The 17,500-nt window shown below is 39.8% G+C and overlaps 1 protein-coding gene across 3 annotated transcripts in view; it reads left to right on the top strand.

The window, feature by feature from the left end:
• The window catches only part of LOC128688107 (uncharacterized), a 235,324-nt gene extending 223,250 nt beyond the window's left edge, over positions 1 to 12,074 (top strand). For all 3 annotated transcript variants that reach the window (XM_070087561.1, XM_070087579.1, XM_070087568.1), the window contains exon 4: positions 5,372 to 12,074. In XM_070087561.1, coding sequence (XP_069943662.1) covers positions 5,372 to 10,713 — 5,342 coding nt within the window. In that variant the 3' untranslated portion in view covers positions 10,714 to 12,074. The remainder of the gene's footprint in view (positions 1 to 5,371) is intronic.
• The last annotated feature ends 5,426 nt before the right edge of the window (positions 12,075 to 17,500 follow it).

Below are 17,500 nucleotides of genomic sequence, written 5' to 3'. Positions count from 1 at the left end.
CGACTTATGACCGTGTTTTTTATGCCAAATTTCTAGGAAATAAACAAGTGTTTGTGTTGTACACAGTGTTTATCCTAAATCTTACAGTATAAAATACAGTGCTAACAGCATAAAAATTAAAGTAAAACATGAAATACCAAAATAAAACAATAAAATAAAGTCATTACAAAAATGTTATGTTGATATTCAGTAGTAAAGTTCGACACGTCCATTTTGACTTACGTCCATTTCGACTTACGACCAGTTTCTCGGAACCGAACTCGGTCGTAAGTCTGATGGTAGGTGTATGTATATACATACCCCTCTGGGTTTTCTTCTATTTTCTTTCTAGTTCTTGTTCTTGTCTATTTCCTCTTATCCCCATGGGGAAGTGGAGCAGAATTCTTCCTCCGTAAGCCATGCGTGTCGTAAGAGGCGACTAAAATGCCAGAAGCAAGGGGCTAGTAACCCTTTCTCCTGTATATATTACTAAATGTAAAAGGAGAAACTTTCGTTTTTCCTTTTGGGTCACCCCGCCTCGGTGGGATACGGCCGGTGTGTTGAAAGAAAGAAGTATGGTAAAACCTGGATATCGTCTTTCTTTCAACGCACTGGCCGTATCCCACCGAAAACCTGGATATATTTGTGTAATTATGGATTTAAAATGGAGGGCAAGTGTTATATAGGAGAGCCCTGGGGATATCATTAATGAACAGAGGAAGGCTTGCTCTAGTGACTGGAATGCCTACATTGTTTATTTTGGAATGTTTTAAACTTGTAATATGTTGAAACTTTTTGTAAAATTGGAAAAATTACCAGCTTCTGGGTGCTTTATAGGGTAGTTATGGTAGTTGAATGGGCAGTTTCTTGTATACGATTAATAAAGCGGAAAGCATACTAGGAAAATAACTATTTAGTCAAATTGAACAATGAGATTCGTATAACATAGGACTAAAAGTGGACAAAATCACCGTTGTGTAAGTGCATCTAGACCACCAACTTTGCACCTGCATAATTCTGCGTTTTCTGACAAATTTGGCATTTTTGGTGTTATTTCTTTCTGGAAAAGATTCTCTACCATTGTTGAAAAGTTATGACGCTGTTGGCACTTTTAATTTTGGGGTTCACGACAGTGAAAAGGGGTTAAAAGGGCTTCAGTTTCACTTTTCCCCTCAGTCTGTGTAAGCCAGACCTGTCTAGTGTGTCTCCTACACATGATGTCTCAATCTGTAGCAGAAGGAAATACTGTCTAAAGACTCCCCAGTGTACCCCTTTCACTGTCTCCTGTGTAGTGCTATGTTATTGATGCCAGTATTGCTCACATAATCTACATCTTCAGGATAGCACCCTTGAATATGTTGTGAGTGGTAAATGTTGGCCTAAACATGAGAAAATGGGTCTGTGTGGCTAGTTAAAAAAAAAAAAAAAAAAATCCTGCCTCATACAGAGCATGATGGGGGGAAAAAGCAAACATCTGATCAGTTGATAAAATGGAAGACATACAGTACTACTGAAATAGAGATGATTTTTGTCAGTTTCAGGACTGGAAGTAGCTTGAAATTGAGCTCAAAGTAACAGAAGTATTTGATTTTTACTGATTTTCCTGAGGACAGGTAAGGCTCCCATACACCCCCTAGCCTGTTTTATAGGTTTTTAATAGGTCTGATTCAATTACTGGGACACCATAAACCATGACCAATCATTCCTAGTTATATTTATTATCTGAGAATGTGGTGTGAATGTTGTGCAGAGGGTTTGTAGTTTGGAGATTAGAAGAAGTGCAAGGTTGTTAGGAGTACAGTGGACCCTCAATTGTTAGCCGTAATCCGTTTCAGAAGCTCGGCCTAAAACCGAAATGGCCAAAAACCGAAATAATATTTTCCATAAGAATTAATGTAAAGACAATTAATCCGTTCCAGACAAAAATATTCACCAAAAAATTATTTTTTAACAAATCAGTATTACATATCTTTATTGAAGACTAATTTCTGGAATGCCTGCTACACTTCCTGCATGTCTGCTATACTTCCTGCATGTCTGCTACACTTCCTGCATGTCTGCTACACTTCCTGCATGTCTGCTACACTTCCTGCATGTCTGCTACACTTCCTGCATGTCTGCTACACTTCCTGCATGTCTGCTACACTTCCTGCATGTCTGCTATACTTCCTGCATGTCTGCTACACTTCCTGCATGTCTGCTACACTTCCTGCATGTCTGCTACACTTCCTGCATGCCTGCTACACTCCCTGCATGCCTGCTACACTCTTTGCATGCCTGTTACACTTCCTGCTTGCCTGCCACACTTCCTGCATGCCTGCTACACTTCCTGCATGCCTGCTACACTCCCTGCATGCCTGTTACACTCCCTGCTTGCCTGTTACACTCTTTGCATGCCTGGTACACTTCCTGCATGCCTTCTTCGTGCCCTGTATGGCTGTTACACTCCCTGCATTCCTGTTACACTCCCTGCTTGCCTGCTACACTCCCTGCATGCCTGCTACACTCCCTGCATGGCTGCTACACTCCCTGCATGCCTGCTACACTCCTTGTATGCCTGTTACACTCCCTGTATGCCTGCTACGTTTCCTCACTCGCCCAGACACACTTCATGCTTAAATTCCATGGCGTTTCTCACTTTCTTTACCACAGGAACTTTACTAGGAACTTTCTTTGGAGCTTGGAGGGAACTTATTTCGCAGTTGCACTGCAAAAAAAAAAACACAAAAAACAATGGAAAATGAGCGAAATGTTTGGATGTATGAGCAGAAGCTTCCTCACGCACCGAGAGACACAGCCAAACTGACACACAAGCAGCCCCAGCCAGCTGACAGACGCATCCAAAATGGCCGATCACCGAAATAACGGGAGCCAAAAAACCGGCCGATCACAGAGTTGGCCGATAACAGGAATGGCCAATAACTGAGGGTCCATGTATTGTCCAGAGAGCTAGGGAGAGGTTGTTAAGGTTTTTTTGGACATTTGGAGATGATGGAACAAAATAGGATGACTTAACTGGAGGGTGTTCAGGGGGTCAGTACCCCGTGGCCTGGTCCATGTATAAATTTGTAGTAGAGGGAAGGAGGGGTAGGGATCATCCTAGGCAAGGTTGGAGGGCGGGGGGTGGAAGAGGTTTTGTATGTCAAGGGGCTTAGACAACCAGCAAGTGTGTGTGTGTGTGTGAGAGAGAGAGAGAGAGAGAGAGAGAGAGAGAAATAGGAGTGAGTGGAGAGGAAAGTGGTTTTTATGACTTGTGCTGTTGGAGTGTGAGCAAGGTAGCATTTATGAAGGGATTCAGGGAAACCAGCTTGCCAGGTTTGAGTCCTGGAGGTGTGAAGTACAGTGCCTACACTCTGAAGGAGGGGTGAGGGTATTTTCAGTTTTGAACTGTAGTTTCTGCATGCCTCTGGAAAGACAGTGATAGTGAGTGATGGGGAAAGTGTTTCTAATTTTTTGGGTTATCTCATCTCGGTGGAAGACAGTGGGTGTGTTAAAAATAAAATACTGTTGCATATCTAAGTCTTCTGTGTTCGAGTGAACATTCCAAGGGCTTTAAGGCCTTACCAGTAATGTAGATATTTTACTGATTGTATGTGTGTGGTATACATCCTCTGTTTTCATGCTCTGCCATATCTTCTGCTTTGGAAGGTGCTACAAGCACAGAATAATATTCAAGGCTTGCAGGAAATTACATGCCATGATTGTAGTTTGGCTAAATAAAGGGGGTTTTACCATATTGTTTTTAGGGTTGTGTATAACATCCTTTTTTTTTCACATTGCTAGTGGTTTTAATCTGAGAGTAAGCACTTAGGTATAGCTACAGGAGCAGAGCTATATTTGTGGCATTCCATCTTCGATATATATAATTAATTCATTCTATAATTTTTAACATTTGCACCCCAAGTGCACATACTTGTATACTTTTTGTACTGTACACAGTTTTAAATATTCCTTTGAATCTAGTGTTTTTAAAACTAGGATTGCTTCCTTTTCAAAATAGTATGAGTGCATTCTTTCTTATGTTAAGGTGAGCATATTATTTAACCCTTTGAAGGTCCAGACCCCCAGTGTGAAAATTCCCCACAGGGTCCAAGAATTTAAGAAAAAAATTTTTTTTCTTCTGAAATAGAGTATCTTTTTCTGAAGGTAATAAAACAAAAAGTACAAAATTTGGTAAAAAATTGACGAAATTACGCTCTCATGAATTTTGCTGTGTCAGCAGTATTTGTGCAGCGGTGATTTTGCCCACTTTGAGTCCTGTTTTTGGCCAATTACTTTGTTCCATTAAACCAAATTCTTAGCTATTTTGTTAGTATGTGTTCCATTTTATCTACTGAGCACAACAAATTGCCCAGTCAACTATTTCAGCTAAGGCCAGTAATTTGGCCAGTGTCATGCATACTTCAAAATATTCCAATTTCAAAATAGGGTCCAGAATGACAATGCAGGCATTCCTGGTACTAAAAAACATTTCCTCTGTTTATTAGTTACATTCCAGGCTTAACACATGAATTCCATTTGTATTTTTTATTTATACCAAAAAGTAGAAGATTTACTGTTATGCAGTATTGTAATAATTGTATAAATAATATCAGCACATTTGTGAACGCATATTAGATCCACCAGCTGACATGTATTGGATGTGTGATGAGATTTGTTTACTCTTGAACATTGGCAAAAATCAAACATTTCCACTACTCTGAGGTCATTTTCAAGCTATTTTCAGTACTATTTCTGTAATATATTTTCCATTCTATGAAATGAGACCAAGAAACTGTAAATACATCTGTAAAAGCCATACAAAAATACACTACAAAGTCGCTGTTTAAATCCAAAAACAAGGTCACAGTTTTATTTTCTCATGCACTGAGTGCTGCAGGATTTGTTTTATATGTTGCACACTTACCACATAGATGCATTCTCTCATATCTAGGCCCAAATTTACTGCTCACAGCTTACCTGAATGAGCTGAGCTCATGATGTAGTACTGTACTATGGCTTGGACCCTGGCTTCAAAGCCGTAGAACTGCAGGATGGACCCTCAGAGGGTTAAAATATTGAGTAACAATACAGCTGAAATAATTCACTACAATCACAAGTACAGTGTGATGTAAATTTGATAAGTATCCTAGATGGGTTTTTTCTAGACTAATTGCTTGAAGGTCATGGCTGTGGAGATGTAAGCAATTTGTTGGTAGTGCTTGCATGGAATATCTGTGTACTAATTTAGCAGTACACTAATGCTCATTGCTAACTTTGAAGACTAACTTTCCAACATTCCTCATCTCTCAAGAGAAATTACTAAAAATGTACGTTTGAATTTTCATATATGTATAAAATAGGCAGGTGGATTAGTGCAAAGGGTAGTTTTCACAATGTAAAATATTTTCAGGATCATCTGGCCTCAACACTCCTCAGAATGACCGGTCATCTACAGCTTTTGTTCATTCTTCTGGTGTGAAGAGACGGCTAGAGCTTGCAGTGGGCTCCATTGATAATTTAGAATTAAAGAACCGACTCAAAGCCATAATTTCAGGGACCAATGGTTCTGGTAATGACCTTTTTAGACTTCCTGGCAGACGTACTGTCCGGATGAAATTGAGGAAGAAGGCATTAGAAACCCGAAAGCTAAGGAAAACTAGACATAGTGATAGAGTTAAGGAAAATTCTAATAGAAATGATGAAATAAAGGAGTTAAAGAAAGTAGTTGGTAAGGGTGAAAAGGAAAATATAAGTGATGATCCTGAAGGTCAGAATATTGAAGAATTGCAGGATACTAAGAAAAGTGGTGTTAAGGCTACTATTGATATTGTGAAAGAATCTAAACCCCCAAGGGACACTGTTGATGAAGTTAGCAAAAGTAAAGAGAAACTAAAGAAAAAAGTTATGAAAATTGCTGCAGCTAAAGCTGAAGGGAATAATATAAATGAAGAGAATAAAGCTATCTTAGAAGTTACTAACTTTGGGAAAGAGACTCATTCAAAAAGTAAGAAGAAGTCAAAGCAGGAAGGTGATAGAGAAGTTTTAAAAGCTGGTAAAAAGATGCAAACTGAGAAGAAAATAAATGGAGTTATTGATAAAGCTAAGAAAACAAAAAAGAAAGTTGAAACTTGCAATGTTGAAACACAAACTCCCTATGACAACATTGAAATTAAAATGAAACAATTACCTCTTAAGAAGCTGACAAATAAAACTAACAAGATTACCTTAACTTGTAATAAAATTGCTGAAATTTGTAATAAAAGTGGAAACAAGAAGATTGCTGGGCTAGTAGCAAAGAAAGATAGTTTTCTGAAAAAAAACAAATTTCTCACTGGAAAACAAAATCTTGGTAAAAAGAGCATAGGGGCAAAGTTGGTCGTGACTAAAAACCTGGATGGTTCAGATAACCTTGGAGGTAAAGTAGACCAAAAACTTTCAAAAAAAGTAATCAGTAGCAAAATAAAATCATTGGACTCACAATATGGACAAGAAGCAGTTAACCCTCCTTTGCCAGCAACATTAATATCTCCAGAAACTTTAGTGGAAGAAAAGAAAGCAAAGCCTAAGAAAATTAGAGAGACTGGTAGTATAGGATCTAATGGAAAACATGCTGAGGTGGAGAAAAGGCTTTCACATATTAAGAAAAGCATTAATTCTGACCAATCTACAATGCTGGAAGTAATGCACAGTGAAGATGAGATGAAGAATTTACTCAAAGAAGTAAAGACAAATGTGCAAGAAATATCAAAGCATAAAGAAAATGAAGTTAAAGAAATAAAAAAAAGTAAAGTACCAAAACTGAAGAAAAAGGTGTTATATTATTCTTCATCAAGTGAAGACAGTGATAGCTCCTATGATTCTGAACCAGAAGTTATTCGTAATTTTCGAAGTGGTAGAAGCTGTGGAGGAAGAATGGGATTGAGGAGCAAGAGAATTCCCATAAATTCTCGTTACTCATTTCGTAAGTGTTCCACTGCAAAAAATGGTGGAGACTCGAGTACAGAAGATGCAGATGATAAGCAAAACAAAGTTGATTATTTAGAAAAGGAGGAGGAAGAATTTTCTGAAGAGTTACCTGTGACCTCAAAAAGAAGAAGAAAGGTAGCCAACTATGAAAACCAGGATGACTATACTTATGTTCCCTATGACAGTTCCTCAGATTTTGATTTATCAGAAAAGGAAATGGATGATTCTGACAGGAAAATTTCATTGTCATCCAGCAAGAAGAGAAAAATTACAAGAGCAAGCAGAGAGATCAGTAATCCTATAAAAAATGCATTGACTAAGGAAGACAGTAAAACATTGCAGGAAGTACAGAATACAAAACTGGAAGACATTGTTACTGATGTCAGGGATACAAACCAATTACAAGTTGATCCTAGCATTGTTGACCCATGTGATGATGCATATAAAGTAAATGTTCAGAAAGGGAAAAAGAGTGCAAATTTAGTGAATCCTTGTTTTAGTGATCTTAGTGGAAAAGAAGACAACATTGACTGTGAAACAAAAATACCAAAGAAAAAGAAGAGAAAATTGATAAATGTACCTAATGATGAAATTGACATAACAGAAGACAAAATATTGAAAAATTTGTCAAAGAAAGTTACAAATGTGAAAGTGGTGAGTAAGTTAAGTTCCAGTAATACATTACAAGAAGTACAAGATAATGTTAAAAAAATACAAAGAAAAAATAAGACTATTAAAGAAATAAAGGAGAAATTATCTATTAGCAATGCTCAGAAAGATAATCAAGGAATTTCAGTTAAATTTAAAGATGTGAAATTAAAAAGTGTATCTGGGAATGTACAAGTTAAAGAATATGTCAATAAAAATATTAATAAAAAGTGTGTAAAATTATCAACAGATTTTAGTGATACTTTGCATGCAGGTGAAATTCAGCCCATAACAGAAACTCCAAAGAATGTGAAATCAAGTGTGAATTTTATTGGTGCACTGGTAAAGAGTGTGCCAGAAACACCTTTACCAGTAATGCAGGATAATATACAAGAAGTAGCTTCACTAGCTTCCAAGGAAAAAAATAAAGGGTCAGCGAGTGTAGGTACTTGTACTGATGGTGAGCAGCTTCTGCAACGCCACAAATTTTTTGCTAAATTGCAAAAGAAAAAGAAACCTGCAAAATATGAATTAAAAGCAAATAATGTTTTACAGTATGCAGACAGTGAACATTTAGGGCAACTTCTTGATGAGAGTTTTGTTAAATTACCCACAGTCACCAAAAGAAATAAGAAAATATATAAGAAAAGTACAAAGATTTTGGAATCTTTGAATCAGAACTTAAATATTATTAAAGGCTTTACTCATGTTTTAACTGAAGAGGAGGAGGATGAACTTCCATTATCTGCTCTAGCACAACAAAGAACTAAAAAGGAAAAATTGGCATCAGAGAAGAAAAATAACAAAGGCACAAGAAAGCCTAAACCTAAGAAAACTCTGTTGACAGATAAGAGACCTTTGCTAGTAAAAAATCATGATTCATTGATTAAAGAATCTGTAGCTCATGATTCAGAATCTTCTAGTTTTGAGGGCTTTATTCCAGTACCTTCTAAGAAGGCATGTAGAAATAAAACAGCTGTTAAAAAGCCTAGGAAGAAATTAGATTTGGTGAAAGTAGTAATGGAAACCAATAACAGTAGTACTGCTAGTGAATCAGAGTTGTCAGATGTGTCCAAGCCCATCAGGAAGCCAAAGAAAATGTTTACCTCGCCTAAAAAACTCGTTAAAAAGGATATTAGAATGCCAAATCTTACTAAAGTTTCAAAAGCTGAAAGTGTAGATAATGAGAATCTTCAGTTAAATCACCAGTCTTCAGTAAAGAATACTTATATAAAGAAATTAAAAGCCATTGCTGCAGTGTGTGATAGCTCAGAGGACAAGAGCCAAGTTGTTCAGTCTAAAGAAAATCCCAGTTCTTGTATGTTACATTCTATGCCAGTTTTAGAGCCAATGAATGTTTTTAAGCCATGTAAGGAAGAAACTTTAGATCCCCCTGAAAGTGATAGTAATGGTGAAGGTGGTGTAACCCTCACTTCAAAAATGCCGGCTAAGATCAAGAGACGTCGATCATCGGTAGAAAAAATAAAAGATATTCCCACCAGGTCATCTGTACTAGGTCAAGTGCAAGAAAGTCAAAATCTACTGGAGTTAAAAGAAGTCATCAATGAACCTGTACTGGAAGATGTTGGAGTAGTCTCTTGTCTTGCTGAACATCAGGTACCTCTTTTGAAAGAAACGGCTATGAAGCCTCCACAACCAAGAAAAAAGAGAATAAGATCTTCCCAAGAACATTTATTAAAGAATAAATCAGAGAGTACTCTAGATCCACCATTAGAGATTAAAACTACAGAGGAGGTAACTAATTTGGATAAAGAAGAAATAAGTGCTGCACATAAAATGCCAGCAAAACGAAAAAGAGCAGCTTCTACGTCTGGAGTACCGTTCAAAGATGGACACGAGTTAATTAATCCTTTAGTTAAGGATACTGATGAGGCTCTTGTAAATGTTGCTAGTCTTCCTAAAAAGAACTGTATAAATACTAAGAGAAAGAAGACTGGCAATAATACTAAGCATGATGTAAATGAACTCAAATGTATTGATTGTGGATTAAAGTTTGGGTCCCTTGCCTCATTGGAAGATCATCAACAAGATTGTGTTACAATTGCTTTTGAGATGAGCCTTATGGAAGCGGAGGATCATCTTTTTGAGTGTCCTCATTGCCATTTAACATTTGCACTTAAAGGCACTCAGCGAAAGCACACAACTTCATGCCGGCTCGTCAAATATAAGCGTTCCTCGCATAGGCATGACAGTAAAACTTTAAAGAGGACAAAAAATTCAGCTTCTCTTCATACTCAGTTCTCAGAGGATGTTGTCACTAGCAGTGATGTAGCTACTATTGTTGAAACAACTTCAAGAAAGGCTTCTGTAAAGGCCCGGAGATGTAGTAAAGAAAATGTGGCCAGTGATAAAGATGGCATTTCTTCCTCACTACAAAGTGATGTTTGTGTAGCCTCTTTTACAAATCACACTGAGAAAATAGGTACAAGTTTAAGTGAAAGTAATTTGAAAGAAAATATAAATAAGGCTGGTAATATGCAAAAAATAGTGCCTGTAACTTCAAGGGGTAGTCCTAGAACCAAAAAAGAATCTCAGGTTAATGGGAAAATAGTGAATGTTGAATTTTTGGAATATTCTTCTGCAAACATTGGTAATAATCAGCAGTGTCTAGTGTGTGGACATGAGATAACAGATCAAGATATATCAAATAAACATCAGTTGCTACAACAGTTCTCTAATCGTTGTCAGCAACAGTCTGTACTTGATGTGTGTGCAGTGATTACTTACTACAACCTTGGTTTTGATGCAGTCAGGTCATTGGTAACTTCTGCAATTGTGTACCAAGGTTCTACTCTACTCAGTCTTGATGCTAAGCAGCAATCATCCTTTAATACAAGCTCCCTCTCATCAAATGCCTCCAATAGTTGTGCCATAAAATTAAGAGAGATTTTAGCTTCTCCACATTGCACTAGGATGTCATCTACTTTAGAGACTATAGCCAAGCATCATCAGTCCTCAGATATTGTTAGCATCAGTGGCACACGTCAAGAAGCCTTAAAGGCAGTCTCAACTCTGGAGGAAATACTTAAAGAAATATCTGAGGCTGAGAGTGTAATTAAGAAAAATCGTATGCTCAAATCTATGAGGGAAACTTTTGAAGCAGGAACTCTGACATGAATGAAATAGATGAGATGAATCATAGTCTGTATAATGGTTGTGACTTTCATACACAGTAATTTTATTTCATTGCATGCAATAATTGTGACATGCTGTAAATGGTGATAAAATACAGCAAGTCAGGGGCATTTTTTTTTTTTTTTGTGAATACCACAACAAAGGTTTATTTTTTGAAGGACCAGTACATTATATGTTAATGAAACTTGTAAATTGCTTTTTATTGTGAATGTTACATTTCACAATAATTCTTATAAAGCTCTGGACAGTATCTTTGAGCTAGGGGGTTTCCAGTTCATATTTATGTAATAGTAAAAGAAAAAAATCAAAATATTTATTGTAGACTGACCTAAAGTTGTATATTAGTGTGTATATTTGTTGTTAGTCTAGAATGAATACTTGAGATTTAATCTACTTAGAAATACACTTCATTAATAAGGTTAGGGTCCAGAGATAGAGCAAGACTGCATCACATTGCTGATACTGTACATCCATTGCACTATTTTTCTGTATTTTCTAATAACCATAGAGAAGACAAAGTGTGTATGTATAAATATTATTTATAAGGAATAATTTTACAGCTGTTGAATTTTAAGGGAATTTTGCAGAAGTATTGTTTATAGAATTTTGTATATATCCAACATAAAATTCCCAATACACCCCTAGGAATTCTCGATTTAGTAAGTTTGTGTGTTATTTGTGGTTGCTCTCTGCTTGGAGGTAATGTCCTGTATGCAGTATTGCATTATAATTATGTAGTGAAATGTGGCATCTTCACAAAATGTGCATATTAATTTATAAACTATAATTTTGGCTCCAGTAAAATGGATATATTTCTATCAAAACCTGCTTATATATAGTAGCCATTTGTTATTCTAGGAATTATTTTTAGATATTGTATCTAAATGTCTCTTGATCTCAAAATAAGTCAAATTGAATCTGTACAGTGTGTTTGAGGAGATTACTTGGTAACACAGCTTTGGCATTGTTCACACTGCTGTGCCCCTCCCCCCCTTTTTTTTAATATATATATATGGTATATATACTGCATTTTGGAGACACACCTCAGTCATTTTTCTGCTTCATATTGACACCAGCAGCAGCACATATTTACAGATAATCATTATATATTTTTTCTTCTTCGTCTTTCCTATATTTAAACGTAAATACCCAACACTTACTGTTGGTTTATGTTTCCCGTCACTTAGTTTTAAGAATGTGCTGCGTGTAAGTTTGTCTTTTCATATTATTTATAAATACATTTTTGTACTAAACAGTAATATAAGAATAAATGGAGATGCATGAATTACACAAGTTTTATATATGATTTAAGAACTGTAATATTAAATTGCAGAACATTTAAATTTTGTTATATTTTGGAATTTGGTCTCCTCTAGAGAGGCTCCTTGATGCCAATGAAGGACTCTTAAGGAATTGGACCTGACCTTTCCTTTGGATCAAACCTGATTGCCTCTTGTTTCCCCAGGCATTGTACAACCCTGACAGGTTTAGTGCTCCTCCTTCTGATTTCCATAAGTATCTGTGTAGATTTTTCACGGTTTGCAACAGATTTCTTGGTTAGGTTAAGTAAGGTTGAGTTGTCCTCTGTCCATACAAAATAACCAATTAAAAGCACCACAATGGAAAAATAAATATAAGATAAAGGTGATAATGAAGAGAAAATGAGCATCCACAGAGCATAGTAAGCAGAGATGTAAGATTTTCCCTGCTGAAGGTTCCTTCCCTCTACAAGGGGGGCTCCTTGGCGTGATGAAGAGGCTCTTGGTCTGAGGAATTAGACCTGTCAGTCTCCTTCCTCAGACCGAACCTAATTACCCCCCAATCCCCCCATCCCTCTCCCATCCTCCCCTTTTTCCTTTCCTCCTCCTCCTCCTCCTCCCCCCCCCTCCCTTTTGCCCTTCCTTTTTGGCCTTTGGGATTTTTTCCCACAGGCACGCTAGTTCCTAGGTAGGGGAAAGGGTACCGGGGTCCATCCCATTCCGTTGAGGTTCTTGGCGGTGGCGTAGTTTGCCGTGGAATCTGGATTGCCTGGAGATATCCTGATCCCTCTCCGGTATCCCGGAAGTGGCTTTGGGTTTCTTTCGGGCAATGGGTGTATCTCTGGAAGCCACCTTTCAGATTCCGGGGGTGGTGGCCGAAGGAGGTATGCTTTGTGGCGGATATCCGGCCGCCCTCTCTTTTGTCCACAGAGGTAGCTAGTCAGATGTGAGGTTGCTATCCCGGATTGCTGGTTTACTGGCATGATGGGTAGGGTATGGCACGGGTTCCATGCTGCATCTGCGCTACTTGCTGTGCTGAGGTCTTCTTGGGCACGGAGGGAGATTTCTGGCCCTTTCATTCCTCCTAGGAACTATCCCTCCCGGGTACCCCGTTTTTTTATTCTTTTTTTTATTTTTATTTTCTTTTCTTTCTTTTTTTTTCTTAAAAACAAAAAGAGAGGAGCAACCTAACCATGGAAGCCCTAGTCCATGAACCTGCTTCCCCCGGGCCCCTTCTTTATACCGCACCCCGTTCTGACCCCGCCTCGTCTTTGGACCACTCTTCGGACACTCCTAATGCCTCTGTACCTCTTGCCGGTGCTGTTTCCTCACCCGCTTCAGGTACTGAGGTCTTGACTGACTCCTTCGATTTATCTGAACTCAGCTCTCCTTTGACTATACTTCCGGCCTCTCCCTCTACGGTGCGGCAATTTTCGACTCGCCGGCCCGTTCCACGTCGGACCAACTCTGGTCCCACGCCTAAACGCCAATGACAATTACCTGCTGATGATGCTTCTCCACCTTCTCGTTCTTCTCAGGAAAGATCGACACATCCTGCACTCCCTTTCCATGCTCAGTTTTAGAATGCACAATGGACTAAATTCTTCACTTTACGACCGACTTCCTCTATTACCTATCTTTCCGACCATAGTATTGGCAAGGCACTCCTACGCTATGTTGGTAAAGATATTTCTTTTCATGCTCTTAAGAGCGGTACGTGCATCATCACTGTACAGAATGCTACCCAAGCTCATGATCTTTCTCTTCTTTCCCATATCGATATTGTTCCTGTCACTATTGAAAAACATCATTCCCTCAATTCTTGTAGTGGTACCGTCATTCTGCGCCATACCATAGTTCAACAAAATTTCCAGACATGTGGCAATGACATTCTTGAACAGCTGGAACTCCAAGATCTCCCAATCCTCAAGGTAGACACTTATGTTCTTCCTGCCTGCGGGCGGAGACGATACCTTAGCAATGTGGCTCGTTTAACTTTTGACAGCTGTGAACTCCCATCCTCAGTTTATGTAGCAGGACATCGGTTACAAGTTCAAAAGGTTATCCCTACGCCACAACAGTGTAGAAATTGCTGGCGATTTGGCCATCCAGCGAAATATTGCATATCTATAGCCGAATGCCCAGTCTGTGGTGCTGATGACCATTCTAATACGTCTTGCAATCGACCTCCCTCTTGCCTTAATTGTCGTGAGGCTCACCCTTTGTACTCTCGCCATTGCCAAGTCTACTTAAATGAGCGGGAAATCCGTTACCTCAAGGAGGCAGAAGGTCTCCCTTATGTCATAGCAGTTTCTCATCTCCACCTCCAAGGGAGACTACGTCGTGTTTCTTATTCCCGTGTTTCAAAACGTCCCCCCACTTCTGGGGTCCCATCTTCTGCAGCCTCCTCTGTGGTTACCTCTCCCATAGTCACTCCTGTATCTAATTCTTTTGCTGTCCTGGGCTCAGACGTCCCTACTTCAATGCCTCAGTCTGTTCTCGCTTCTTCGTGTTCTCCCTCACTAGCCTCGGTATCGAAGAGATCTCATACGACACTTCCTCCCAATCGTCGTCCTACTTCTCAGAAGTCAAAAAAAGGTCCTTTAACCCCTCTTTTCCTTCTTCCACCTCCTCATTTTACCTTCCCTGTCTCTGTACCTGGTTCTTTCCCTCTCACTGGCTCTGTTACAAGTGTAGAGGTTCACCCTCCTCTTCGTATTGTACCTTCCTCCCCTGTTCCCTCCCAAGTTTCTTCCTCTTCTGCCACCTCCCAGGTTTCTGCCTCTTCTGTCCCCTTCCGCACTTCTTCTCCAGTTCCCTCCACCCTTTTGCCCCCCCCCCCCTTTCCTTGGTACAGTCCATTACAGTTCCAATCTTTACTCATCCTCCCCCTACCATCTCCAACATTGTCTCCCATATGACATCACTGAATTCCAAAACACTTGAAGCAATCTCTGAATATATTGCAGAGACCAAACCATCATTGGACACTGATCCACTCTCTGTTCCTTCTCTCTCCTTTCCTCCATCTGCACAACTCCTTTCTTCGCAGCGCACCGTTCCTTCGCTGCTTGAACGTTTTCCGCTGCCTCCGCATGTGGACTTTTCTAACCCCTCTAGTCCGTAGGAACCCTTACCTGCGAATTTCAGGTATCTTTATCGTTGCCAATCATGGCCTATTTACAGTGGAATATACGTAGCCTCAGGGGCAATCGGGGTGAGCTTCAGATGTTACTCTCCCAGTTTTCCCCTGTTAGTGTTTGCTTACAGGAACCAAAATTACACTCTGCTGTTATCTATCCCATCTCAGGCTATAATTTATTGTATTCTTCAGATCCTTTTCCTGATGGGACCTTTAATGAAAGTGCCCTTCTTCTACGCGCTGATATTCCGTACCATCAACTCTTTGTTCGTACTTCGCTGCATTACACAGCAGCCCGTATCCAATTGCATAGGTGGTATACACTCTGTTCTTTATATCTCTCTCCTTCTCGGGCATTATCTATTCCGGATATTGCCTTTCTTGTTTCGTCATTACTGCCACCACTTCTGTTACTTGGCGATTTTAATGCCCATCATTTCCTCGGGGGGGGGGGGGGTCACTGTGATTCCCGTGGCATTCAGTTAGAGGCTTTTCTTGCTACCCAACCCCTCCATGTTTTAAATACAGGTACTAACACCCATTTTGATCCTCAGACTCACACTCTCTCTTGCATCGATCTCTGTCTGCTCTTCCTCCTCTGCACTAGACTTCACCTGGTCTGTTCTCCCGGATTTACATGACAGCGATCATTTCCCAATCATTCTTACTTCCCCTTCATATTCACCACCTCTTCGCATCTCACGCTGGCAATTTGATCAGGCAAATTGGAACCTTTACTCACAACTAACTGTTTTTAGTGAGGTTCCTTCTTCGTCCTCCATCGATGAGCTTTTACACCTCTTCTTGTCCTCCGTTTTAAACGCAGCTTCTCATTCTATACCCCAAACTTCGGGCAGGGATTCTCAGAAATGCGTGCCTTGGTGGTCTCCTGCTTGTGCTCGTGCAGTACGTTCGAAACACGCTGCATGGGGCAGGTACCGGTACAATAGAACCACAGAGAGACTTCTTTATTTTAAGCAGAAGCGTGCGATCGCTCGCCGTGTCATCCGTGACGCTAAACGCACTTGCTGGCGAGATTGTCTCCACCATCACCTCTGCTTCCTCTATGAGCGCAGTCTGGAAAAAAGTACAAAAACTGAGTGGTGAATATTCTCCTGACCCGGCTCCTGTTCTGTGGGTTGCCGGTGTTGATATAGCAAACCCACTAGATGTTGCCAATGAAATTGGCAATCATCTGGTCCGTATTTCTCAGGGGCTCCATATATGCCCCTCGTTTCTTTCCTGAAAGTCTGCCAGAGAGTTAGCACCATTGGACTTTTCTTCTCTCAGAGAAGAACAGTATAATGTGCCTTTTACACTTCAAGAACTGGAGGCAACACTCTCAGCTTGCCGATCATTGGCAGCTGGGCCCGACAACATTCATATTTGTATGCTACAACATTTACATCAGTCGGCCCTTGCAGTCCTATTACGCCTTTTCAATCTTATTTGGTCACAAGGAGTTCTTCCACAGATGTGGAAATCTGCCATTGTTCTCCCTTTCCGCAAACTGGGCACTACGGGACATGAAGCCTCCCACTATCGCCCCATTGCTCTTACCAGTGCAGTTTGCAAAGTGATGGAACACCTGGTAAATAGACATTTATTGTGGTATTTAGAGACACACAACAATCTCTCCACTCGTCAATATGGCTTTCATAAGGGACGTTCTACCATAGACCCCTTACTACGCTTGGATACGTATGTTCGTAATGCCTTTGCGAATAACCACTCAGTTATTGCCATATTTTTTGACCTTGAGAAGGCATATGACACAACTTGGAGGTACAATATTTTGGCCCAAGCCCACTCCTTAGGCCTCCGAGGCAATCTACCATCCTTCCTTAAGAACTTTTTAACTGACAGACATTTCCATGTTCGGGTTAATAATGTGCTCTCCCCGGACTTTATCCAAGCTGAAGGTGTCCCCCAGGGATGTGTTCTGAGCACAACACTTTTTCTCCTTGCTATAAATGATTTGGCCTCTAATCTTCCATCAAATATTTGGTCATCACTCTATGTTGATGACTTCACTATTGCCTGTGCAGGCGCTGACTGTCACCTCATTACAGTTTCTCTCCAACATGCGGTCGACCGTGTTTCCAATTGGGCCGCCACACATGGGTTTAATTTTTCCAGTACCAAAACTCACCAAATTACTTTCACTAGACACTCTGTCATCTCCGATCATCCTTTTTACCTCTATGGCTCCCGTATCCCTGAACGTGATAGTCAGGTTTCTGGGTCTCCTCTTTGACCGTAGGTTATCCTGGAAACCTCACATTACCTCTCTGAAGGCAACTTGTCACAGCCGGCTGAACCTTCTTAAAACCCTTGCTCATCTTTCATGGGGGCTGATCGTCAAACT

The sequence above is a fragment of the Cherax quadricarinatus genome, chromosome 2 (genome assembly GCF_038502225.1).
Source record: "Cherax quadricarinatus isolate ZL_2023a chromosome 2, ASM3850222v1, whole genome shotgun sequence".
In the NCBI taxonomy this organism is placed as follows: domain Eukaryota; kingdom Metazoa; phylum Arthropoda; class Malacostraca; order Decapoda; family Parastacidae; genus Cherax; species Cherax quadricarinatus.
This window is presented reverse-complemented; position numbering and strand designations above follow the sequence as displayed.